General features: G+C 41.4%; 1 protein-coding gene across 1 annotated transcript in view; it reads left to right on the top strand.

Annotated features, from left to right (window-relative positions):
• The window catches only part of COL22A1 (collagen type XXII alpha 1 chain), a 184,942-nt gene that overhangs the window by 48,227 nt on the left and 110,539 nt on the right, over positions 1 to 26,176 (top strand). The window contains exons 6-17 of the mRNA XM_087703563.1: positions 38 to 118; positions 448 to 561; positions 2,636 to 2,680; positions 4,991 to 5,044; positions 7,541 to 7,579; positions 10,096 to 10,149; positions 11,477 to 11,530; positions 13,416 to 13,469; positions 17,165 to 17,218; positions 20,508 to 20,552; positions 21,912 to 21,965; positions 24,651 to 24,704. Coding sequence (XP_087559689.1) covers positions 38 to 118; positions 448 to 561; positions 2,636 to 2,680; positions 4,991 to 5,044; positions 7,541 to 7,579; positions 10,096 to 10,149; positions 11,477 to 11,530; positions 13,416 to 13,469; positions 17,165 to 17,218; positions 20,508 to 20,552; positions 21,912 to 21,965; positions 24,651 to 24,704 — 702 coding nt within the window. The remainder of the gene's footprint in view (positions 1 to 37; positions 119 to 447; positions 562 to 2,635; positions 2,681 to 4,990; positions 5,045 to 7,540; positions 7,580 to 10,095; positions 10,150 to 11,476; positions 11,531 to 13,415; positions 13,470 to 17,164; positions 17,219 to 20,507; positions 20,553 to 21,911; positions 21,966 to 24,650; positions 24,705 to 26,176) is intronic.

The raw sequence follows: 26,176 nt of genomic DNA on the forward strand, positions 1-26,176 counted from the left end.
ATAAGAAGTGAACTGACACTATTTCCCTTTCTTTTAGTTTGATCTTCAGCGGATGGTTATTTATTGTGATTCACGACATGCCGAGCTTGAAACCTGCTGTGATATTTCCTCCGGACCTGTAAGTTTAAAATGTAGATTTGCTTTGCAAATGTGCTTATTATGTACATACCATATTTTGCAGAATATAAGATGCACCGAAGTATAAGATTCACCAAGGTTTTGAAGAGGCAATTTTTTTTTAAAAAAATTGTTGGGCGCAATTGTGATCATAAATCAAGAACTGTCTTGTAGTGCTAAATCTTTTCCAGTTATAAATTGTTGAAAGAAGTAAGGTATTTCTTTTGTCCCGAAAAACATGTCCATACCAATCTTTTCTTTTTAAAAAAAATCCTATTTAAATCCTATTTGTGCGGTGTTATTATTCTTTCTGATTTCTTACCGATGTAGTGTAACCTGACCATAGTGACAGAGGTCCCTCCTCCTGTAATTCCACCAACTGTTGGAAATGAGCACGTTGGGCCTACCCAGACAGTCAACTGTTCCTGTCTTCCAGGGGAAAAGGTTTGTATCTGAATTCACCCTCTTCTAAATAAGAGCCACTAAACACAAGGGAATCCTGAGATGTTAGGAGCCGCGGTGGTACAGTGGTTAGAATGCAATATCGCAGGCTAACTCTGCCCTTCGCCAGGAGTTCGATCCTCATTGAATTGAATTGAATTTATTATATTTCTATGCCGCCCTTTTCCCAGAAGGGACTCAGGGCGGCTCACAACCCAAGTCAGGGGGGGGGGGGGGATAGGGGATACAAATAGGGAAAAAAACACATAGACAAACAATACCACAATTTTAAAAAACAACTCAACAGGCACACCATTCGAGCGGGGACAGGAACTCATCAGCCCCAGGCCTGTCGGAACAGCCAGGTTTTAAGGGCTTTGTGGAAAGCGCTGGAGGGTGATGAGGGTCCGAATCTCCACGGGGAGCTCGTTCCAGAGCTCGTTGCCTCATGGGCTCAAGGTTGACTCAGCTTTTCACCCAAATTGTTGGGGCAATATGCCGATGTTGTAAACCAGGGCTATCAAATTCCTGGCCTGTGGGATGGATGCGTCACGCGCTGACCATGCCCACGTCCAGTGAAAGGGGGAAAAGTCCCGATATGTCACATGATGCTGCCATGATGACATGAGTTGACCCCTCTGTTGTAATCCATCCAGATAGTACTTCAAAGCACCATGGAGTATAAGTCTAAGTACAATTGCTATCCCTTCTGAGCATCTTTCTTCGCCTGTTATGCAGCTGTGGGCCACACCCTCTCTTCTCTGAACATTCTCTAGGCAAGACCTCTTGCATCTCTCTCTCAAGGTCTTTCTCACATACAATTGCATCATCTGAATTTTACAGACTAAATATGGCAGCCTGAATTAAAACCATAGTGGGTTTTTTTTTTAGTCCCATGTAGTTATTTCAGAAACTTCAGTGGGAAGCGGCAGCCAAAAAGCCAATGCGATCCTAAATTGCATTAACAGAGGGATACAATCAAGATCAAGTGAGGTACTAATACCACTCTATAAAGCCTTAGTAAGACGACTGTCAGTGTTCCAAATATCATCCAGAATTAAATCAGAGTCCAAGGCATAGCTTTCCTCAAAGTTCCAATTTATTAAGAGAGACATGTTGGTACATCTGTGGGAAACCTGAATCTGAAAGCTTCCTGGGGTTTCCACCCAGCTGAAAGTTCATGATCTTGTCCTCATATCCACAAGTCCATCACATGGTCCAGTCTCCCACTGCCACGCTGGCATTTCCACCCATCTAGTTCCGGTCAGGTGCAGAGGTGCAGAGACAAAGAATGACCTTGGGCTTCTAGAAAGAAATGTTTTCTTTTGACAACAACACATTCTGCTCCTTACTATTCCCCCTCGCAATTCTCCACTAATGAAACAGCCTTGTAAAATAAGAGAGAGAGTGTGGCAGGCCAAAGATCCTAAAAGGAATATGACTGGAGGCCTGACAACAACACCTAAAATCCTACACCCAGTTTTGGTCACCACACAATAAAAAAGATGTTGAGACTCTAGAAAAAGAGCAGAGAAGAGCAACCAAGATGATTAGGGAACTGGGGAGAGTAAAACATATGAAGAACGGTTGCAGGAATTGGGCTTGGATAGTCTAGCGAAGAGAAGGACCAAGGGAGATATGATAGCAGGGTTCCAATATCTGAGGGGCTGCCACCGAGAGGAGGGGGTCAAGCTATTTTCCAGAGCACCTGAAGGCCAGATAAGGAATAATGGATAGAAACTGCCAAAGGAGAGATCCAACCTAGAAACAAGGAGGAACTTTCTGATAGTGAGAACAATCAACCAATGGAATAGCTTGCCTTTTGAGGTTGTGGGAGCTTCGTCACTTGAGACTTTCAAGAAGAGATTGGACTGCCAGTCCACTGTCAGAAATGGTGTAGGGTCTCCTGCTTGAGCGGGGGGTTGGGCTAGATGACCTACAAGGTCCCAACTCTGTTAATCTGTTAATCTGCTTTCAGCAAGTATTGCAGAGGTGCAGAGCCACAAAGTCAGGATTCATAATATGTGAGAAGCAATGATGAATGTTGCGATTAAACAGTCTCCATTTTTCACTTCAGGGGGAGAGAGGCCTTCCTGGATTTGAAGGATTGAGAGGACAAAAGGTTAGTGTTGTCCAGGGAACAAAATCTATTTTTAAAAATGAAACATAAGATGCACACACTTTCTTAAGGATTCCTTCTTCTTTTCGGTCCACCCTCTATGTCAGCATTCCAAATAATGCACTCATTGAAAGCAGAACTCCGAGGCAGGTAAATTCCTCAACGAACAGTTTATTGGATACATCACATTGGCACAACTGGTAAAAACTGACTCTGTAAGTTCCCACGGATTTCACCTAACTAAAAAGTGAAAGTTTTCCCCTTCCCTTGAGTCATCACTCACATTCTCCAATAGAGGTGCAGCCGTTTGCTTGGTTACTTCGCTCCTCCTCTCCCCAGCCACCTGTTGGAACGACCTTGGTTCCCACGGGAAAACATCTTGTTTTGACTGCAAAGCCCCAGTTAACTATTTCCTCTTCCCTGTCCCCTCTTCTGCCTTGTGGCAACCCACAAAGATGGCCTCAGCCGGGCATGCTTCAGGGTTGACCGTCTACTGTTTTTGCAGCCTTAAATTAAACAGTCTTTTTTTTTTCCATTGTAGTACTTTAACTAATAAGGGAGGCTTTCACGGGAAGACATGAGAAATTGCTAAAAGAAAAAAAAAACCACAACACTCTTATCTTTTAATAGTCATCATCTTAACAATGGCTGGAACGCAAGATGATTCCAGAAATGCTAAACCGCAGCCAACTTAATAGAATGAAATGCAATTATTGAACAGGATGCCTGCATAAGAAATCAATCTTAAAAACTCATTCCATTTAGAGTGTCCCACAGCATCTCTAAAACAGATACAGTACAGATTCCTGTTTAACACTCAAAGCAGTCCTGCCTACACAATTGGTCTGATGTGTTGAGTGGTTTGGTAGACACTGGCATGGTATTAAAGGAATCTATTTTTTCCCCTTCTAATGTTTTTTCATCCATGATTTATGTTTGCACAGTATAATGGCTGGACGATAATGTTTTCCATTACTATCTTTGCAGATGGCATCTGTAAATGCTTTACAGTTATGTTGCTGTCTTAGTTTATTAGGATTTAGACCATTGGGCACTAGAACAAGACAGTATAATAAGACCAAGGGTCAGATACATTGTAGGTTTATTTATTCTAACTTATTCATAAGATTTGTGGGTGCATATTTTTGGACTAATTCCGTAGCTCTGGGAATAGCAGATACCATTTCAGCATCTGCATGAAAGCCATATTCTTGGCTACAAGTTCTGTCTATGCAATCTTTTATCCTACCCCTCCCTCTCCCCTCCTTCCCTCCCTCCTCTTCCTCCTCTCCACGAATCCTACTCCATTTCAATAGTGATGGTTTTTCCTAGTTGGGTAATGAAATGTTGCAAGGAAACAAACCAGCTCAAAGGGCACCCATAGATTACTCCTCCTCCTTCCCTCCTTTCTTTCTTTCCTTCCATCTTTCCTTCCTTCCTCCCCTCCTTCTTTCTTCCTCCCTTCCTCTCTCCCTCCCTTTCTCCCTCACTCCCTTCCTCTCCATATTAGATAAAGAAATGCATCTTTCACCATTAAGATTTTTTTTAAAAAAAAAAAAACCCTGGCTAATAATAACCCTGATAATAAAAGTCAGTGAGGGGAAAACAGATCCTTCTTGCTAACATAACTTTTTTTTGCAATTTGTTTTTATTTTTAAACATAAAAAAACAACATAAAAAAATTCTCATCCATTACATACAGCATGCCGTTTGGTTACAAGTGTTTTTGCATCCATATTCTCAATTACATTTACAATCACAGATTTTTCATCTAATATAACTAAATGCCTCATTTTCATTGAACAACGTATATTCAATTGCAATTAATATTTTTTTTCAATAAACCTAATTCCCTTACATTCTTGATTGTCTGTTTAATAACAATATACCTTTATATAATCATATATCCCGATATGAAAAAGATTTACCAACCATTTATATTTGTATATCACTGTTTCCAATTATGTATAATCCCACCAATCAACTATCGAGTATGCTTATGCTCATTATTGTCCTTGTACATCATACATTCAAACAAAGATGTTATTCCTTGTTGTTATTTTCAACAAGGTATTCTAAATAGTCACTTCATATATAAACCAATTTTAATTACTTCCTTATTAAAATTATTTATCAACAACAAGATATTTTTATAATATATACTTAGAGTTATACATTATATCACCAATCTTCTATCAAGTATACATAAATTCATTGTTATCCTTATCCATTTTAAAAGAAAAAGTTCTAAAGTATTCAATTCATATATGCATCAGCCTTTCATTGTATCAAACATAACTTTATTTTTGCCAGGGAGACATTGGACCAGTTGGACCTCCTGGCCTGAAGGGAGACAAAGGAGAACCAGTAAGAACATTTATGTGACCCTAAATATTCTTTTTTCAATCCTAATGTAATCCTATACTTACGAGAAAACTCATGCAGTTTTAAAAACCAGAATAGGTCCTGACGGACTAACTTAAACCAAAATTCTAAACGCAGATATTGGACTTTGAAATAATTAGCTATGGAGGGGGTCTGCAGTGGTGTTATGAACTCTGCCCATAGTAATATCCCTGACCTTCTCATCATAGAAAAAGCAAATGGCAGAAACTTCCTCTTCAGAGAGCCAAAGTCATAGTCATGTAAACATGCCGTATTTTTCAGGCTATAAGACGCACCGGAGTATAAGATGCACCAAGATTTTGAAGGGGCAGAATTTTTTAAAAAGTTTTTGTACTCTCCAGACCTCCCCAAAACAACCTGTTTTTCCCAAAAACGGGCCCGTTTTTTGTAAAAAAAAAAAATAGGGCATGTATAGCTTTTAGGAAGTTTATAGAGTGCTCCTGGGGGCTGGGGGGGGGGGCAAAACAAGCAAAAATGGCCTATTTTGTGCCTTTTTTTCCTCCCCAGCCCCCAGGAGCACTCTGGAAGCCTCCTAAAGACTATGCAAGGCCATTTTTTGCAAAGGGAGCAGGATTTCATGAAGCCAAAAGTGCTGTATTCAGTGTAAAAGACGCACCCAGATTTTCACCCTCTTTTTTGAGGGAAAAAGGTGCATCTTATACTCTAAAAAATATGGTACTTATAAATTCTATTTAGATCCGGGACATCCAGCATTGGCAACTTCAAGATTTGTGGACTTCAACTCCCAGAAATCCACAGCCAGCCATTCTGAGAATTGAGATCCACAGGTCTTAAAGTTCTTAAGGTTGGACACCCTTGATTTAGATCTTTGCCTATCCATATGGAGAAATCTTGGTTACAAAAACATAGGTCAATGTGTTCATAGTCAGAGGTGGGTTGCTGGGGGTTCTCACGGGTTCGGGCGATCCTCTAGCTAGCATTCTGCCCAGTTTGGTGAATCCCCAAATTTTACCCCTGGCTGGCCAAGCCCACCCATCCCCTCCCAGGAGTCTCCACGTGACCTGTTCATCATGCCAGGTAAGTACGGGGCCCTTGCGGAAGCTCGGTGAGGGGGGAATGGACCTACTGGAGGTACTGAAGTCCAGAAATGGATCTGTTTCTGGCCTCCGGAAGACCTCCACAGCCCGGGGGAGATCATTTCCACCCTCCCAGAAGCTCAAAGAAGCCTCTGGAGCCTGGGGAGGGTGAAAAATGGGCTTAGCAGAAGTACCAGAAATCCAAAAATGGGCATGTTTCCAGCCTCTGGAGGGCCTCCACAGGGCTTTTGGAGCCTGGGGGAAGCAGTTTTCACCCTCCTAGAGGCTCGAGGAAAGCCTAAAAATCCTGAGGAGGATGAACCCCACCCCCTCCAACACTGTGGCCAACTAGGCCATGCCCACCATGGCCACGCCCACCCAGCAACGAGGCAGTGAACCGGTTGCTGCAATTTCTGAAGCCCAGCCCTGGTTCATATGCTTGTGTTTTCCCTGATTCAACATTCTCACTGCAGCCAAAGTTCCGTTGCGAATGATTTCTGAAGGGATCTAAAGAACTAGCTTAAAAAAAGATGGAAGCAGAGATAATATCGACTTTCACAAAATTAGAGAGATCGTTCTTGAATCCACCTCCTTTTCTTGCAGGGGGAAATTCTAATTAGAATTTTTTCAGATCTAATTAACAGGACATTTATATAAAGTCTTACAACCCTTCATAAAATATTCATCTCAGCTATCTTTTAAAAAACCACTTGTTATAATTGAGAAATATAAAACGGTGTTCTGATCCTTCCCAATGTCAAAGCAATTAAATGGCAAGGCTAATAAAGATGAGGTTTTCAACTGTTACATTCTAGATCACCCTGTCAATTTGGTGTTGGCTCAGTGGCTAAGACACTGAGCTTGTTGATCAGAAAGGTCAGCTCTTTGGCAGTTCGAATCCCTAGCTCCACATAATGGAGTGAACTCCCGTTACATGTCTCAGCTTCTGCCACCCTAGCAGTTCGCAAGCATGTAGAAATGCCAGTAGAAAAATAGGGAAATAGGGAAAATAGGGAAGGTTTGTGCACCTTCAGCGTTTAGTTATGCTGGCCACATGACCACGGAGACGTCTTCTGATAGTGCTGGCTCTTTGGCTTTGAAACGGAGATGAATACCTCCCCCTAGAGTCAGGAACAACTAGCACATAAGTGCAAGGGGAACCTTTACCTTTACCTTATAGAGGTAAATAATAGTAGATACTTTTCCTTGACATCTTAGTTAGAATCTTCCATACGATCTGATTCATGCTTTGCAACCTTGATACGAGCAGAAGATGCAATGATTTATTAATTGAATGTGTTCAATTAATCAGTGTGTTATTCCATAGCTATTCCAAAGCTATTATCATTTAGCATTATTTCTGACCTCGCATATCTTTACTGCCTCTGCTGATCCTGGATTTATTAATCTCTCTTTTCAGGATGGGGAAACATTTGGACGAGCAGAAAAAGGACAAAAGGTATCATTAAAATATAAATTGAAGAACATCTTGAGCATGTGGTCTAGTTTGGGTTAATTTTGTGTGTCTCCCAGTTTTATTCCAGGTGCAAATTCAAAATCCTGATTAGCACTTTCAAAACTCCTGGCATCAAGCCATATATTATTAGTGGACTACCACTTCTGTACGATATCTGCCAATCCCACCAAATTGGATAGTTTGGAAATTTTCTAGGCCCCCTTCAATAAATGATGTCAACTGATAGGATCTAGGATGTGGATTTTTTCCGTACTGATACCTGCCCTATAGAAAACCCTTACCTTCTTGGCATTTGGAATTACCTTTAAGACGTCATTGTTCTCCCAGGCATTTCCCCCCTGTCTCTCTCTCCATCCAACCACCGATCCATCCATCCATCCATCCATCCATCCATCCATCCATCCATCCATCCATTTGCCATCTCCCTGCCCAACCAGCTATCTATCTACCCATCTCCCTGACCATTCATTAAAATATGCAAGATGGGGAGTGCAACATCATAGTGCAAAGTCTACCTTGTTTGTGAGAGACACATATATGTTGTTGGAAGAAATATCCATCAGGTTCAGTTCCAAGTGGGGAGAAAGACACTGGAAACATGGAGGCGGATTGGAAAGATGGTTTATTGATGGACAGGACCACATGGGTTTGAGGTCCTGGGCAGCTGAGCACATGGGTTTGGAGAGTGAGAGGTATTTATATCCTCTCTTGGGGGCGTTGAACTTGAGTTTCCTGTTCCTGTGCAAGAATATTTATCCTATTGGCTCTAGTCAGACTCCCATGTGGAGTCATGTTTGTCTGAATCAAGTTTGGTTGAACCTTGAGCTGATAATGTAATGTAATGTCCCCAGGTGATTTTGCAATGCAGTGAGTCCTGCTGCTAGATAATCCTACAATGTCCTGGAGGGTCATATCTTCATCTCATCATCCTGGAGCTGAACGTCTTTGTTCTGGCCCTGTTCTTCTCAATGGGCACCAAATATCTGCTGGGGGGAGGGAGCTGAAGCTCTGAGTTTCTGTCTCCCTTAAGATTTCTATTTCTCTTTTAGGGGAAATATTCTGCCTTTTTAATATTTCTTAAAATATTCCATTCTTCTAGCAGGAGTAAAAAGCTGTGTTTGAAGTTCTCACGGCCTCTTAAATTCAGCACCATTTCCACAAATGCAGCCCTGATTCTGATTTCTTCTTTTAATCCCTATTTTCTGAGAAGGCAGAGAACTCGTGTACATCATTACTGCATTTCCCCCCTTTTATTTCATCTTGTATTTTGACTCAACAGAGCGATAGTGTTGTGGCCCGCCAGCAGCCAACAGAGCAGATTCGGACAGTGAGGAGGTTGGGGAGGAACCTGGGCCAGTCCTGGAGTCTGGGGAAGGCTCTGATGAGGGCTCTGTGTTGGAGGCAGAGAGGGGGCCAGGGCCATCTGACAGTTATCAGCTGCCTTCGGAGTCAGACATCAGTGAGACAGAAGAACAGCTGGTGCCTATTCCCAGTGTGTGCATGTGCAGAGTTGCCAGACAAAGGGAACAGCTAAAGAACAGGGGTTGACTTGGGAGTAAGGTCACAGGTGGATGGTAAAGGGCCCCTCCCAGAGGAAATAAAAGAGGAGCGAAAGGGGAATGGAGTTTGCAGGAGACAATGAGTTAATTCCTGCATTCTTGCCAAGTATTGCAGCATCTGAAAGATATCGGCCTGGCCACTCTCCAAGCCTGATAAAGGTCGGTAATTGTGAACTACCTTGAAAGACTGTGGGAGAGGAAAGACTTTGCTGGAGAGGAACTCACTGTAAATTAAATAAAAGGGGTTTATCGGGACTCAGACTCGGCTTCATGCTGCTGGGGAAGCCTCGATCAGAATAGATAGGCAGAAAACTTCACCCTATGCTACTTCATCCTGTCAAAAAGATTTGCCTTTAAAGGAGCCTCAGAATGTCAGTTTGCTTGTCCCTTCATGACCAGATAAGAAAATTAAGATGTTTTTAAATTGTGTTTTGTTTTGTTTTTCCCCCTTTGGAACACAGCAATTACAGGGTTTCTGTTTTATTCACTGACCCAAAATACTGAGCATATAATTGTTTTGAGATCCCGTAATTGCCGATTTCAGCTGCTGATCTCTCAGCCACCACAGGAATTTCAGGAAGAGCAGATGGGCTTGCAAGTTTATTTGGCTTCTCTTGGCGTTAGAGGGGCCGGTGATATTTTATTCTGATTTTTCATCCTTCCCAGGAAAGCAAACGGCAATTTCATGGCAATGCACTGACATCTGCTGGTTGTTTTGATATGGTGGGAAATTTCCCCTGCAGAAAACATTCGAGCAAAAATTGGCATGCAAGCCTTGGGAAACGGAGAAATGTGTCTTGTTAGCAAACCCTGTGATTAAGTTCCTTTAAAAAAAAATGTCGACAGGATTTTCTTGTGGATTTTAGTGCATATATTCCTTTTATCTGTTTTAAGAGAATGCAATGTTTTATGCAAATATTTTCCCTTCCGTTCTTTTAGGGTGAAAAGGGACCCCAAGGCTTACCTGGCTTGATGGGCGAGAGGGGAGAAAAGGTAACCACCAATAAAACAAAATAAAATAAAATACAGTATAGTACAGTCAGTGGAGGGTTCCGGCAGCGGGAATGGTGGGTTACGATTGGTACACCCCGGTATGAGCATACCGGTGCCTGCCGGGAGCACCAGGTACCATTCTGGTACAGTGCTCCAGAGGGCCCACCTGCCCGCCCGCTCTCCTTATCGGTATTTGAGCTGTTCGGGGCTTTCGCGCATGCGCACAGAGCATACAGTTCCTGTGCCATGCTCCGCCGAGCAGCTGGAGCATCGCAAGCGGTAAGTACGCATGTGTGGTCTTATTTTCAGGGAAAATAATAGTAGTTCTAAAAAACCAAAGTGCTAAAATATTTCTTGGCCGTTATCATTGCAGAACATTAGAGATTTTTACTGGGCTTTTAAGCATCTCAGAAGCAGAGAGATTATAATCCAATTGCCCTTTTAATATTCCATTTCTCTTAGTCAGGAGAAGTGTGGAGAAAGGAAAAGGGATGAAGGTTGGACAAATCTGATGGCATTTTTAAGGGTACTGAGACATGAGCAATTGTTTATCTTGACTTGCTTGTGGTTTAGATAAGAGGGAAGAGGGTGGGTGGGTAGGTAGGTAGGTAGGTAGGTAGGTAGGTAGGTAGGTAGGTAGGTAGGTAGACAGACAGACAGACAGACAGACAGACAGACAGACAGACAGATAGATAGATAGATAGATAGATAGATAGATAGATGGATCGATCGATAGATAGATACAGTAGATAGATAGGTAGGTAGATAATATGTCAATTTTGGCGGAGTTATGGAAAGGAGGAGGAAGGAAGAAAACACACACATGATATGGCACTGTTCCAATATTTAAGGGGCTGCCACAAAGAAGAGGGGGTCAACCTATTTTCCAAAGCACCAGAAAGCAAGACAAGAAACCAATTAACGAGAAACTTCCTAACAGTGGGAACAATAAACTGGTGGAACGGCTTGCCTTCAGAAGTTGTGGATGCTCCATCACTGGAAACTTTTAAGAAAAGACTGGCTAGCCACTTGTCTGGAATGGTATAGGATCTCCTGCTTGAGCAGAGGATTGGACTAGAAGAACTCCAAGGTCGCTTCCAACTCTGTTATTCTATCACCAAAACTGGCAGGGCAAGCATGATTTAATCCATGTATTTTGGAATGGATGATATACCACTGTTGAGATCCCAAATTAATGTGGCTGAGGGTGAGAGTGCCTAGATTTATCTTCTTTATTATTCAGATTCTCCTGTTTTTAGCCAATGCTATTTTTAAACATCATTATAATTTCCCATTAATTTTGCTCTCGTAATCCGTATTGTTTTAGGGTTCTGTTGGCGCAGCTGGCATCCCGGGGAGCAATGGAGCCAAAGGAGAAACTGTAAGCCTTTTTTTTTCTCCTCTCTTTTTAATCCTCTTTCTCTTGTAGCATAAACCAGGTGTTTGGATCAATCTTCATTGAAAGGAACCTGTCTAGGGGATTAATATTGTGGTTCCAAATCTAAGAAAACAAATTAAAAAACTTCAACAGTCCTATCTTTGGGCCAAGGGAGCAAACAGATTTCTTATAGATTATCTATTCTGTGAAGCTCCAAGGAGGAATTTCAGTTGTCATCCATTAAAATGCTATGCTATAAGTAGAGATTTCACCGGAGCAGTTGAGCAAAACAGTTCAACAAAATAGAGATATTTATTTCTCTGCAAAAAAAAAAAATGTCTGCCAGCTGAAATTTGATGGGTGGAAACACAGGGATCTGAAAACAATAACTATCCACATCTATGTCTACAAGTGTGCAAGCAATCGTCTTCAGAAATAGTGTAAGTTTTTAGAAGGTAAATGTTCCCACTGACCAGTAGTGTCCAATTTTAGGACACTATCTCTGTTTCTTAGTCAAGGGAGCCAGCATTGCCTGAAGACACTTCCATGGTCATGTGCCAAGAAGCATGGAACACTGTTATCTTCTTTCTGAAGTGGTACCTATTTATCTATGCACATTTGCATGCTTTAGAACTGCTAGGTTGGCAGTAGCTAGGGCAAGTAATGGGAGCTCACACCGTCGCATGATGCTAGGGTCTCAAATTGCCAACCTTCCAGCTGACAAGCTCAGCATCTTAACAATAGTCTTATATACTACTTCATAGTACTTTACAGCCCTCTCTAAGTAATTTACAGAGTCATCATATTTCCCCCAGCAATCTGGGTCCTCATTTTAGCCACCTCAGAAAAATGGAAGGTTGAGTCAACCTTGAGCCAGTCAGAATCGAACTGCTGGCGGTCAGCAGAAATAGCCTGCAATACTGTATTCTAACCACTGTGCCACCACGGCTTTTAACCACTAAGGTGCCAAAAATATTTGGAGTAATGAAATCAGTGAATCCTCTTTTCTTGGGTTGTAGACTTCCATATTCCAAGATGTGACCTGATGTAATGGTATGTGAGAACAACCTCGGGAGGCAGGAAAACCAACAAATTTATAATAAAAGATATTAAGAAGGATTTATTTTTAAAGCGCATAGCTTGAAATCGTATTTTACCATTGACACTTTGATTCAACCATAACTTTAAAGTTTGCATAGCAGGACTGAGCAACCAGAAGACCTTTAAAAGTGTTCATCCTTTTTTGATGTGAAGATATTTTTTTTTACTAGACATAACTAGGGTGAGAGAAGATGCTTTTGAAGACACCTTCTTCAAAACATCTTTCTCTGAAGATGTTTTGCTTCTCAGAACTGAAGAGGCTTCTTGGATGAGAAGCAAAACGTCTTCAAAGAAGAAAGAAAGTCCAGTTGGCCTTTGAAAAAGCATCTTTGGGACAACCAGGACCTGGATGACTAAGAGTCGCCATAGACAAAACTGGTGAAGTGCTCTCTTCCAGAAATCTTGGAGTAATCTATGAACAATTTCCATTTCTCTCACAAGAAGCATCTCTTTTGGTTTCATAGACCAACCAGTTTATGAGTTTTCTGTATACCCTGGTTCCTAAGGTCCCCACAGCAAGTCTTTGTAATGAATATTATTTTGCCTCAGTGGCTCAGTGGTTAAATGCAGCACTGCAGGCTACTTCAGCTGACTGCAGTTCTGCAGTTCGGCTGTTCAAATCTCACCAGCTCAAAGGTTGACTCAGCCTTCCATCCTTCCGAGGTGGGTAAAATGAAGACCCGGATTTTTGTTGGGGGCAATATGATGACTCTGTAAACCGCTTAGAGAGGGCTGAAAGCCCTATGAAGCGGGATATAAGTCTAACTGCTATTGCCTTCTCTTTTAGGGAGAACCTGGTCTTACTGGAGCAACTGGACTTCCTGGACCGTCTGGCCCAAAGGTATATGAATATATTTAAACAATGTCAAGAATGAGATCCACAGGATCTTCAGGAAAGATTTAGCTGTTTAGGATATAATATTGAAGGTGGGTTTCAGCTTAAACCTGTCAGAGTTTTCGGATACACCCAATTCTTGATCACGAGAGACTCCTAATCTCTTACATAACAGTTTGTCTAAAATCTAATTCCTTGAAAAATGTAGTATCTTTTATCGTATATTAAATGTAAAGAACAGATATAGCGGCCTTTTGATAGTCCCTTTTCCACATTAACTACTATTATTTTTCCAACTAGCTGCAAGGTAATATTTACTTATTTTCACTCTAATAAAGTGAAGGAGAGTGCAAAAGTTGGCTTGATACTCAACATTAAGAAAACTAAGAACATGGCATCCATCCCTCTCAGTTCCTGGCAAATAGATGGGGAAGAAATGGAGGTAGTGATAGATTCTATTTTCCTGGGCTCCAAGATCACTGCAGACTGGGACTACAGCCAAGAAATTAAAAGATGCTTGCTACCAGAGAGGAAAACTATAACAAATCTAGACAGCATAATAAAAAGCAGAGACATCACCCTGCCAACAAAAGTGTTGTGGTTTTCCCAGTTGCAATGGATGGCTGTGAAGGTTAGGCCATAAGGAAGGCTGAGATCCAAAGAATTGAGGCCTTTCAACTATGGTGCTGGAGAAGACTCCTGCGAGTTCCTTGGACAGCAAGATGATCAAACCGGTCAGTCCTAGAGGAGATCAACCATGATTGCTCTTTAGAAGGCCAGATCCTAAAGATGAAACTCAAATACTTTGGCCACCTAATGAGAAGGAAGGACTCACCGGAGAAGAGCCTAATGCTGGGAAAGACTAAGGGTAAAAGAAGAAAGGGACGACAGAGAATGCGGTGGGTGAATGGAGTCACCGAAGCAGTAGGCGTGAGTTTAAATGGACTCCAGAGGATGGTAGAGGACAGGAAGTCCTGGAGGAATGTTCTCCTTAGGGTTGTGATGGGTTGGACATGACTTTGCAACTAACAAGAACAACAACAACTCTAATAAAGTTGTACTACTGCAATACAAAGTTGTTCGCATATTTTCCCCTTATCCTCTTACTTCCTTAGTCAGCGTTTATATTAATGTGATGGCTCATTTATTAATGTGCCAATACTTGACTCTACTGAGAATGCTGTGTTTGATTTCTAAAATACAGTAATAGCTTGTCTGGCTGAAAAATGTATTTGAGTCATTGAAGATTAATAGCGAGACTAATTTTGATTTGTAATCTCCTTTGTATTTAAGTTTCTGGAGTATTTTTTACAGTTTCAGCAAAGTATATGCCACCATTGTGTTAATGTTTTTGTAACCTAAATAAGTCAACACAAACTCTGTCCTGTTTCTTCTCAAGTTTTGACTCTGGGAGTTGTAGACCACTTATCATCATCTCCAGACAAAGCCTTATTTTCACTTTGTTCTCTAGCACGGAAAATGCAAGACATGGAACAACAATACTTTGTTGTTGTTAGTTGCAAAGTCATGTCCGACACATCGCGACCCCATGGACAATGTTCCTCCAGGCCTTCCTGTCTTCTACCATCCTCTGGAGTCCATTTAAGCTCATGCTGGCTGCTTCGGTGACTCCATCCAGCCACCTCATTCTCTGTCGTCCCTTTCTTCTTCTGCCCTCAATCTTTCCCAGCATTAAGCTGTTCTCTGGTGAGTCCTTCCTTCTCATTAGGTAGCCGAGGCATTTGAATTTCATCTTCAGGATCTGGCCTTCTAAAGAGCAGTAAGGATTGATCTCCTCTAAAGCTGACCAGTTGGATCATGTTGCAGTCCAAGGGATGATTTAAAGGGCAACTAATTGCCTTCAAAAGGGCATTTGGACATTCTTAGTGAAAAATATAACACAAATGAGCAATAGAAAAATTTGGGAATCTGATATGTGAACAATTTTCCATGCCACCCTTTCCATCCTTCATATCTTAACTTTTTGGATTCACTAAGTTTATATCTTAAACATTCATTCATTCCACATAAACAACCACAGAAACCATTGTTCCTGGTCTATATGTATAAGACTGAAATCCTAGTGATCTAATGGATATATTATGTGATGGATGTTGCCACTGTCAAAGGTTACTATTAATTTCTTCCAGGATATCTGTCAGGGTTCCAAGTAACACACCCCATGTATGGGTGGGTTTCTGCTGGCATTATTGCAGGTTTGATGAGCAAAAAATTTTGTGCACACGGGTTTTTCCACATTTCCATCTAAAAATGTCTGTGCATGCACAAAACATTTTTAAAAAGAAAAAAAAAATACATTTCTGCAATGAAAATTGTTCTGCGTATGTGCAGAACCGAAAATCAAGATGACGCCGCCATAGGATAACCAGTTCAGGGGCGTGGCCAGCTTGGATCACTATCAGTTCCAGCAACCCAGGCCGCCAAGTTACTATCTATCCCGCTGAACTGGTTCGAACTGGTAGGAATCCACCTTTGACCTAACGGTATCAAAACTCCAAGGCAGGCTTTTTCCTCAAAGCATACATTTATTAGGCATGTCATATTGGTACATCTGGGGAAATCCAAATCTAACCCCCCCCTGGTTTGCCCCCAGTTAAAAGTAAGATTTTCTTTCCCCTGCATGGATTGCATGGTCCAATCAGGTCACAGTCCAAGTGTCACTTGGCCTCAGATCCCACCTCCTTATAACTGGTGGGAAAGTCCTTGGTTCCCAAAGGAAAGAGTTTTATTTTGGCCACAATCCCCCAGTTATCTCTACCTCCCCCCAATCCGGTTCCTGCAGCTTGACTCATCTTCACTGTGACAGCCCTGAAGATGCCAGGGGAAAACGACTCCAGGGATGACAATATCTTTCTGAGACATCCCTCTGGATGTATCTCTGGATTTGGGCAGCGAATACATTTGAATGGATGGATGAATGGATGAATATATACATACAGTACACACAAATAAAAACACAGGCCTTTTTTATTTCCCAATTAGGCCTTAGTTCTTAGATTATTAGAGCCAAGGTAGCGCAGTGGTTAAATGCAGCACTGCAGGCTACTGCTAGATCAGCAGGTCAGCGGTTCAAATCTCACCGGCTCAGGGTTGACTCAGCCTTCCATCCTTCCGAGGTGGGTAAAATGAGGACCCAGATTGTTGGGGGCAATATGCTGACTCTTTGTAAACCGCTTAGAGAGGCCTGAAAGGCCTATGACGCGGTATATAAGTCTACTGCTATTGCTATTGCTATTATCTGAAACTTCTCACTTCGGAGAAGATCAGCTAAATGCTTTCTTTTAGTTGAGCCCAACACATTCAGCCGCTGCTAAATTTGTTGTCGACTTAATCCAGTTAATCCATAAGAACATTGTGTGACATGCATATGATGGGAAGTGATGGCTTCATCCAGTGGATGGAATAAGTAGCTGATCATCATCTGGTGCAACAAATGGACAATATCATGATTTTTCATCTTTATATCGATTTGCCCAGAATTGCTTCATTGCAAGCACAAAAGTATACTGGTGATTAGCCACCTGGTTTTTAACACAATTTGCTTTTCAGGAAGGCTAACAAGATGTTGACAATACTGTCAAATGAACCTATTAAAAAGGATTTACGTTTGTTCATGTAAATAATCTGCCATACATTTTGATTATCTTCTCAGATTTTGTTTTCATTTCATTTTTGCTCAGGGAGAAGAAGGACGTCTGGGTCCCCCGGGACGTCAAGGTTATGTTGGAGCACCTGTAAGTTAGGATTTGTTGCCATCGTTCATTCAATATTCCAAATGAATGCAGTATAATTGTTAAAATTCTGTTGTCTGATACTGTGGATGTAAGACACCCCTAAAACACCTCGTGGTGTATGTTCTGCTAAGATACAGCTTGTTGTGCCTTAAAATGGCTTCTATTGTACTGCTGTAAAATGGCTTCCACTGTGCAGCACAGTGGAGTTGCTACAGTATTCCACAAGGGGGCTTCCTCTGGAAAGGGGGAAAATCCAACATTAGAAATTACATTAAGTCAGGACATTTTCCTTTGTTTTTCCTATCCTATCAGTATCTTAGCATTCTTCAAGAAGGTAGAAGACATTCCCTTATTCATTGATGTATATGATTTTATACATCTCAATGGTATCTCCCCATTTTTCTAACTTAAAGCACCTTTTCATACTCGTGACTCTTTTAAGATGCCTTAGGAAGTTGTTTGACCATCCACTTTGCTTTCCTTCTTCTGTGTTTTTTTCCAGCTCTATTATGTTTGGATTTGTGCAATTTAGAAATTGATAAGAAGGCACATTCAGTGCAAACCAACATGCAATTAGTGTGAGGCTAGAGAGCACACAGATGAAACTAGTGCATATGAACTTTGCCAGTGAGGCTTTAGATAGAATAGAATAACAGAGTTGGGAAGTACATTGAAGGTCCTCTAGTCCAACCTCCTGCTTAGGCAGGAAATCCTACACCACTTCAGACAAATAGTTGTCCAACATCTTCTTAAAAACTTCCAGTGTTATGGACAGTAGACAAATAAATTGGTCTACTGCAGCTTCTTTTACTGTTTTTAAAAGTTTTAACTCTGCATTAATTTTTCAGATATCTGAACTAGCTTAGGTCTTTCCATAACCCAAGTGGGCAAAATAGAAAAGGATAAATAATTACATAGGCCAGGTGTAAGTATTCCTTGTAGGTCTGCCCTCTTTTCTCCGTTTGTTCATCATATTCTAGACACATTGTGTAACAGTGTTTTTTTGCTTAATGAGAAATAAATGTTTTTTTTTTTTAATCTTTAGTTTGCTGTAGCTTAATTGTTCAGATCCCCAATGAAACAATGTTTTCTTTTTTTCAGGAATAAAACAACTTCATAATAATTAGCCTTTTTGGTCCCGGCTTGTCTTTTGTAGGTTGTAACTATATCCCATTTACTTGATATAGTTTTTTACAAAACGTTGAGGAATAATTTAGACTGTTCTTTGCAGTAACTTGAAGTCTAAGGAATTTATGCAGCTAGATTTATCCATCTGGAGAGCTGCTGTACACAACTGTTCAGGGAGATGGTCCATTTTGTATAAATTATCCATAGCAAGTATATTTACCTCCACAATGCTCATATAGATTGATAATATCATTCTGATTTTATGGGTTCTCACTGTTGTGGCCCGCTGGAAGCCAGCAAGGCTGGCAGCAGAGTCGGACTGTGAGGAAGTCGGGGAGGAACATGGGCCAGTCCTGTGGGTTGAGAAAAACTCTGACAAGGGCTCTGCGTTGGAGGAAGAGAGGGAGCTAGACAGCAGTGAGGCACAGGAACAGCGGGAGCCTGTTCCCTGTGTGCGCATGCGCAGAGCTGACAGAAGACAAGAACAACTAAGAAAGAGGGTCGACTTGGGAGTAGAACCACACCTTGGAGGTGATTGGCCCCTCCCATAGAAAACAAAAGAGGAGCAAACTGAGAGTGGGCTTTTTCAGGAAACAATTCATTTATTCGGTCTTTTCAAGAGTGGAGAATTCTGTTTGTGACCATAAGAGACTCTGTGCCAAGTTTTGCCTTGCCCTGCGTTTGGAAACTAGTTATTTGGCAGCTCTCCAAATGAGATAAGGTTCGTGTTGATAAATGTTCCTCAGAAGGACTGTTTGCTAAGCCTTGCTGACTGTGAATGAAAGGAATTCACAGTCATATAAATAAAAGGGGTTTTTGCCAGGTCCAAGACTCTGCTTCTTGCTTTTTAAGGAAGCCTGGGTCAGAATACTCACCATATGGATTAGGGTGGGATTCAGCCGGTTCGGACCGGTTCGCACAAATCGGTAGTTCCAGCAATCAGTTGGCCCCGCCCATCCACCGTTGCGCTAGTCTGTCCTATATTTCCTTTGCTTGAAGCCCAGCTGATAGGCATGGCAGAGCTGATTGCCATGCCTCAGCTGTTTTACTCACCGGGGCTACAGTAGAAGGTAAGTTTTAGAGCTGTTTTCAAACGAACCACACGAACCGGTTGTTACACTGGTTGAATCCCACCCCTGATTATGCATATTTTTCCTTTATAATGACAGCTTTCGCTTGTTCAATAATGTCACTGTTCATCAGATGAGATAATGTTTTTTTGTTGAAGAAGGTCACTCACTTTTCATTAGCTTCCTTTATCTGGTTGTAAAACAGTTTATTTCTTTTATTTTTTAAAAAAATAGATTAAAGACAAACTATTGAGTTTGTTGATCAATGCTCCAAGACCAATTAGCACAGACATTTTAAAACTTACTGTATAGTTTTATTCTATGTGGGGTCCTTGGCTGCTCTCTGAGCTTTTTGCAGATTACCATACTGCTAGCACTGATGATGTTACTTACCATATTTTTGTAATACAAGATGCACTGGAGCATAAGACGCACCAAGATTTTGAAGAGGCAATTTTTTTTAAAAAAAGTGTGGGCACTCTGCAGGCCTCTCAAAAACGGTCTGTTTTTCGCAAAAATGGGCCTGTTTTTTTTGTCAACAAAAGGGCATGAATAGCCTTTAGGAGGCTTATAGAGTGCTCCCGGGGGGGTGGTGTAAACGAGCAAAAAATAGCCTGGTTTTTTTGTGAAAATGGGCCAATTTTTTGTCAAAAAGGGCATATATGCATAGGAGGCTATGAAAAAATGGCCCATTTTTCACTCATTTTTGCCTCCCCAGCCCCCAAGAGCACTCTGGAAGCCTCGTAAAGGCTATGAACAGCCATTTTTTCAAAAGTGAGGGAGGTTTCAGGAAGCCAAAAATGCTGTATTCAGTATATAAATCTGCACCCAGATTTCACCCTCTTTTTTTTGAGGGAAAAAATATGGTATTTTGGTTTTGAAACATCTGCAAGAAGACAACCAAGTTCAAGTACATTTCAAAAATAATAGAGTCTAAGATATTTTCTTTCTTCAACAGTACTCAATATTTATTAAGCCACTTTGTGAATATTCCTAGCCCGCCAATAGCTCATCTGGTTATCTTCAAAGGTATTGGTGTCAATTGGTGATTTGTGTAATTTCCTACTTTCTTTTTCTTTCTTTTTTTTTAGGGTTTGCAAGGGGAAAGAGGAGAAAAAGGACCTCGTGGTGACAAGGTACAAATAATTTGTCAAGTAATATGACATAAATATGACATAAATATGAGTGCAAGTTTGGAATAGAATTGGCTCATGAAAGATATTCCATGTTAAATGTGTTATACTTTGTACAATACATTTATCTGGAAGTCCAACAGAGTTAGATTACTTTATACCGTATTTTTTGGAGTGTAAGACGTACCTTTTTCCCTCAAAAAGAGTCTGAAAATCTGGGTGTGTCTTATACACTAAATACAGCAATTTTTTTGCCTCCTGAAACCCTGATCACTTCACCAAAATGGCCGTGCATACCCTTTGGGAGACTTATAGAGTACTCCTGGGGGCTGGTGAGGGCAGAAATGAGGGGAAAATGGGCCATTTTTTTGCTCAATTTTACCTCCCACCCCCGCCCCCAGGAGCACTCTATAAGTCTCCCAAAGGATATGCATGCCCCTTTTGGGGGGAAAAATGGGCCAGTTTTCACGAAAAAGAGGCCATTTTGGGGAGGTCTGCAGAGTGCAAAAACTTTTTTTTTAATTTGCCTCTTCAAAATCATGGTGGGTCTTATACTCCGGTGCATCTTATACTCTAAAAAATACGGTAACTCATATTAGATATAATATATTCTATGCAGGCTACATGCATGTAATGTGACCAGGAATCTTTGCCCTTGTCATTGACCAAACATTGGTTGCATAAAGATATCACTTCATTATTTGAATTTATTTATTATTTATTGAATAATTAATTCACTGTCTTTCAGATGTTTCTCAATCTTAGCACTGAAGTAAACATGACCATCTTTTAATGACTCCATAATCTCTTGTGGGGTGGAGTCTGGGCAACTGAATGGAGCTAGCAGAATATTTTAATGGCTGTATGCCCTTCTTGTTGCCAATGCGGAGCTTTGCTCAGCACATATATTCTCAGTGTGCCCAGAGAGCGAAATATCTGCCTCTACCTAGGTTCAAACTCACAGCAACCTGATTGTGAGATGAGAGCTCCCCCTCTAGGCCATCGTGCCACTCTTCAGCACTGAAGTGAACAAGTAGAGGAATTTCTGGGTTTAATTTTAGAAACATATATGGAGAATAGTCTGGAGATATACAATATTGTCCAGAGTTGGGCTGGTAATTGAACATCATGCTGGCCAAAAGAGAAGAGAACAGGCAAAACCAGGAACACAATACAGTGCAGATTGGAGTTCAGAATCTATGAAAGAAAATCAAAGAAGAAAGGATTTTTTAAAAGCTAGCAGTTCAAATCAATCCACTTCCATTTTTAAACCTAGGCAAATGTGTTCATAATAATGCAGCTTTTCCAAAATTACTTTATGGAATGAGTTCTCCAACAGAGCTTTTATGTTTCTTTGCTCAGGGAGAACGTGGCCTTGACGGTTTTCCTGGGAAGTCTGGCTTGGATGGAAAACAGGTATGTTGAATAAAATAGGATAGGATAGGATAGGATAGGATAGGATAGGATAGGATAGGAAAGAGTTGGGTAGGGTAGGGTAGGGTAGGGTAGGGTAGAGTAGAGTAGAATTCTTTATTAGCCAAGTGTGATTGGACACACAAGGAATTTGTCTTTGGTGCCTATGCTCTCAGTGTACATAAAAGAACAAGATACATTCATCAAGAATTGTAAGATACAACACTTAATGATATTCGTAGGGTATCAGGAAACAATCAATATCAATATAAATTGTGAGGATACAGGCAACAAAGCTACAGTCCTGCAGTCATAAGTGGGAGAAGACGGGTGATGGGAATGATGAGAAGACTAATAGTAATGCAGACTTAGTAAATAATTTGACAGTGTTGAGGGAATTATTTGTTTAGCAGAATGATGGCATTCAGAGTTGAAAGGGACCTTGGAGGTCTTCTAGTCCAACTGCTGCCTAGGCAGGAAGCCCTACACCACTTCAGACAAATGGTTATCCAATCTCTTCTTAAAAACTTCCAGTGATGGAGCATTCACAACTTCTGGAGGCAAGTTGTTCCACTGATTAATAGTTCTAATTGTCAGGAAATTTCTCCTTAGTTCTAAGTTGCTTCTCTCCTTGATGACTTTCCACCCATTGCTTCTTGTCCTGCCCTCAAGTGCTTTGGAGAATTGTTTGACTCCCTCTTCTTTGTGGCAACCCCTGAGATATTGGAACACTGCTATTTGTCCAGAATGGTACAGGTTCTCCTGCTTGAGATCCAAGGTCCCCTCCAACTCTGTTATTCTATAAACTTTGTTCAGATTGAGTGAAATATAGTCAGATTTGTTCGGATTATGCAGAACAAAGCAAAAATATACATGCTTCTGACTCTTCATGATCTCATGGACATCCTTTTACCAGGATGATTTAGTCATAACTACTTCTTTGAATTCTTATAGCTTTATTTTTCTGGCATTAATGTTTCATGCTTGGGAGTTTACTGAAAGAACCAGTTGGCCACGAAGGAATACAAAATGATTAATTAGTTGGATCAACACAGTTCTTATATTGTTAGATGGGTGGAATTAGATGTTTACCTGTCTAAGCTTGATGAATTAGTAGTCTCAGTACAATAGGGTTTCAAAGGTGAGTTGTATAGTTTTGATTTATTTGCCTGTATGTTCCAAAAACAAATTAAAAGAACAAAAATCTCTCATCTAAAAACTGCTGTTAAGACAAAACTTGTTCCACCGAAACCTTCCCCCACATATTATTACTCATCTTTAAAGCAGACAAGTTTACATCTTTTTGCGCTCTACATGGGGCAGCCCTTGAAGAGTATTCGGAGACTTCAACTCGTCCAGAATGCAGCCGCGCGAGCGATTGTGGGTGCACCTCGGTACACCCACGTTACACCTATCCTCCGCGAGCTGCACTGGCTACCGATCGGTCTCCGGATACGCTTCAAAGTGCTAGTCGTAACTTATAAAGCCCTTCATGGTATTGGACCTGGGTGCTTGAGAGACCGCCTGCTGCCAATTACCTCCCAAAGACCCATTAGATCGCACAGGGTCGGCCTCCTCCGGGTTCCGTCTACCAGCCAATGCCATCTGGCTACCACCCGGGGGAGGGCCTTCTCTGTGGCAGCTCCGGCCCTTTGGAACGAACTCCCTGCAGAGATTCGGACCCTCACCTCTCTCCAGGCCTTCCGAAAAGCCGTCAAAACCTGGCTGTGCCAGCAGGCCTGGGGTTGATGAGTTCCCCTCCCCTCTCGACCTGTGTGGCTGTGTGATTCTTGGCTATTTTAACTACTTGTATTGTACTCTGTGTTTTCCTTTTCACTTTTGAGTTGTTGGCCACCCTGAGTCCCTCCCGGAATAGGGCGGCATATAAATAAAACAAATCTCAATCTCTCTCAATCTTTTTCATAGGAAACAACAATCATTTTTTAAGGTTAGAGGTAATTTTACAGTACAACATAGCTTTGATTTGAAATTGGGATAGTGTGTGAGTGTCAAGATCGAAATAGCTTATGCTTCAGGTAAATACTATGGCTCTTCAACTTGCCAAAGAACCGGGGGAAGGGGGGATGAGGTGAAATGTGGAAGTTCCAGACTTCAATCATGAGAACCAAGTAACCATCAAGGATACTTCTTCAGGTGTCGCCCAAGCCATGGACTTTTCTCAAAACAAAAGAATGATTCATAATTGGTTAATGCAGGGGTGTCAAACATGTGACGTCATGTTGTCATCATGTGATGTATTGCAACTTTTTCCCCCTTTGCTAAACCAGGGTTGGACATAGCCAGCTTGTGATGCATCTGGCCTGCAGACCGTGAGTTTGACACCCCTGGGTTAATGTGATGCATTCTATGGGGAGCAGGGGAGACATCTATTCTTTAACTATGAGGGATTGACTGGGAAAAGTTAGAGATGGTTTTGCATTCATCAGTGTCAAAATGATGTATTCAATAAAGTTTGCTTTTGGGATTTTAAAGTTCCTGAAGTTGTCTATTTTTGTTGGATTTGTGAGTTGGACCATTAACCTTGAGGGTATTACATTAAACTCTACTATAAATTTACTCTGGGCCTCTTAAGAAGACGCAATTTTTATCTCGTCTGATCCTTGTCTTTATTTGAAATTTTATTACAAATCTTGAACACCTTTTAACATCTGGTTATTTGTATTTCAGGGCGCCAAAGGAAGTCCAGGTCAGCCTGGACCTGTAGGACTACAAGGAGAGAAGGTAAAATGAGGATTATGTAAAGGGTTCATCGACAAAAGGGCGACCAACAAAAGCGCGCCCGACGAAACCGCGGTGACAAAACCGTGAGTTCTAAACCACACCGACGAATGAGCGCTGAAGCACGCCGAAAACAGCGCGCTCTAACCCTAACCCTAACCCTGACCCTGACCCTGACCCTGACCCTGACCCTGACCCTGACCCTAACCCTTACCTTAACTTAAATCGTGCTTCTGTCGGCGCGCTGTTGTCAGCGCGTTGATGACGTCGCGGTTTTAGTGCCACGGTTTTGTCGGCGTGCTTTTGTCGTGCGCACATTTGTTGGGTCACGTATGTAAAGGACTGGTGTATGTGTATTCATGCTTTGAAAATTATTTTTAAAATAATTGGAATGTAGAAGACAGCAAGCTTGAAAGCAGATGCATCTTTTTAAAAAAAAATTGCTTTAAAGATACAGTTACCAAAAATGGATGACCTTTTAAAACAACTGCATCTTTTTCAGGCTCATGCCTGAAAATTTTCTGTTTTCAGACTTGAAAATGCTGTAGATGTTGCTGCTTTAAACAGGTCCTATGTTTGCATCCCCTTCAAACCTTTTCTATACCATTTTGTAGCCTCTATACAAATACTCCATGCATCTGTTTATAGCAGAGGTGGGTTCCTACCGGGTTGGACTGTTTTGGACGAATAGATAATAACTCGGTCGAACACATGACCACACCAGTTCTATCCTGGGCGCCACCACCTTTATTTTCTGTTCTGCACATGTGCAGAACAATCTTCATTGAAACAATGCAACTTTTTTTCCTTTTTTAATGGTGTGCACATCCCAGTCCCAGCGAGGTCCCAGAGATGATCTGTTTTCATAAAAACAGAGGCGTTTTTGCCTTCCCCCAGCCACAGAAGCATTCTGCAGGCTTCAGCAGAGCTTGGGGAAGGGAAAAATGTAAAATACACACACACAAAACTTAGGTACTCCAATATTGCGGTGGGATAAATATGTGGAGTGTATGTAGACACAAATCACTGTTTTTGGATTCTAGGAAGGTTTATGAGGACTGGTGTTGCTCACTCCTTTTTCAGTTTTTTCCCCAGTCAATTTTTTTAAATGTGGAATATAGAATAACAGAGTTAGAAGGGACCTTGGAGGTCTTCTAGTCCAACCCCCTGCTTAGGCAGTAAACCCTATACCGTTTCAGACAAATGGCTATCCAACATCTCCTTAAAGACTTCCAGTGTTGGGGCATTCACAACTTCTGGAGGCAACTTCTGTTCCACTGATTAATTGTTCCAACAGTCAGGAAATTCCTCCTCAGTTCTAAGTTGCTTCTCTCCTTGATTAGTTTCCACCCATTGCTTCTTGTTCTGCCCTCAGGTGCTTTGGAGGATAGCTTAACTCCTCCTTCTGTGTGGCAGCATGTAAAGGAGAGTTTTTCAAGAGTGATAACTTTAAGAGATGACGATTCACTCTCAGA

This window comes from Thamnophis sirtalis, unplaced genomic scaffold (assembly GCF_051295495.1).
Source record: "Thamnophis sirtalis isolate CommonGarterSnake01/CBP01778 unplaced genomic scaffold, rThaSir2_p1.2 scaffold_2, whole genome shotgun sequence".
NCBI classification, from domain to species: Eukaryota; Metazoa; Chordata; class Lepidosauria; order Squamata; family Natricidae; genus Thamnophis; species Thamnophis sirtalis.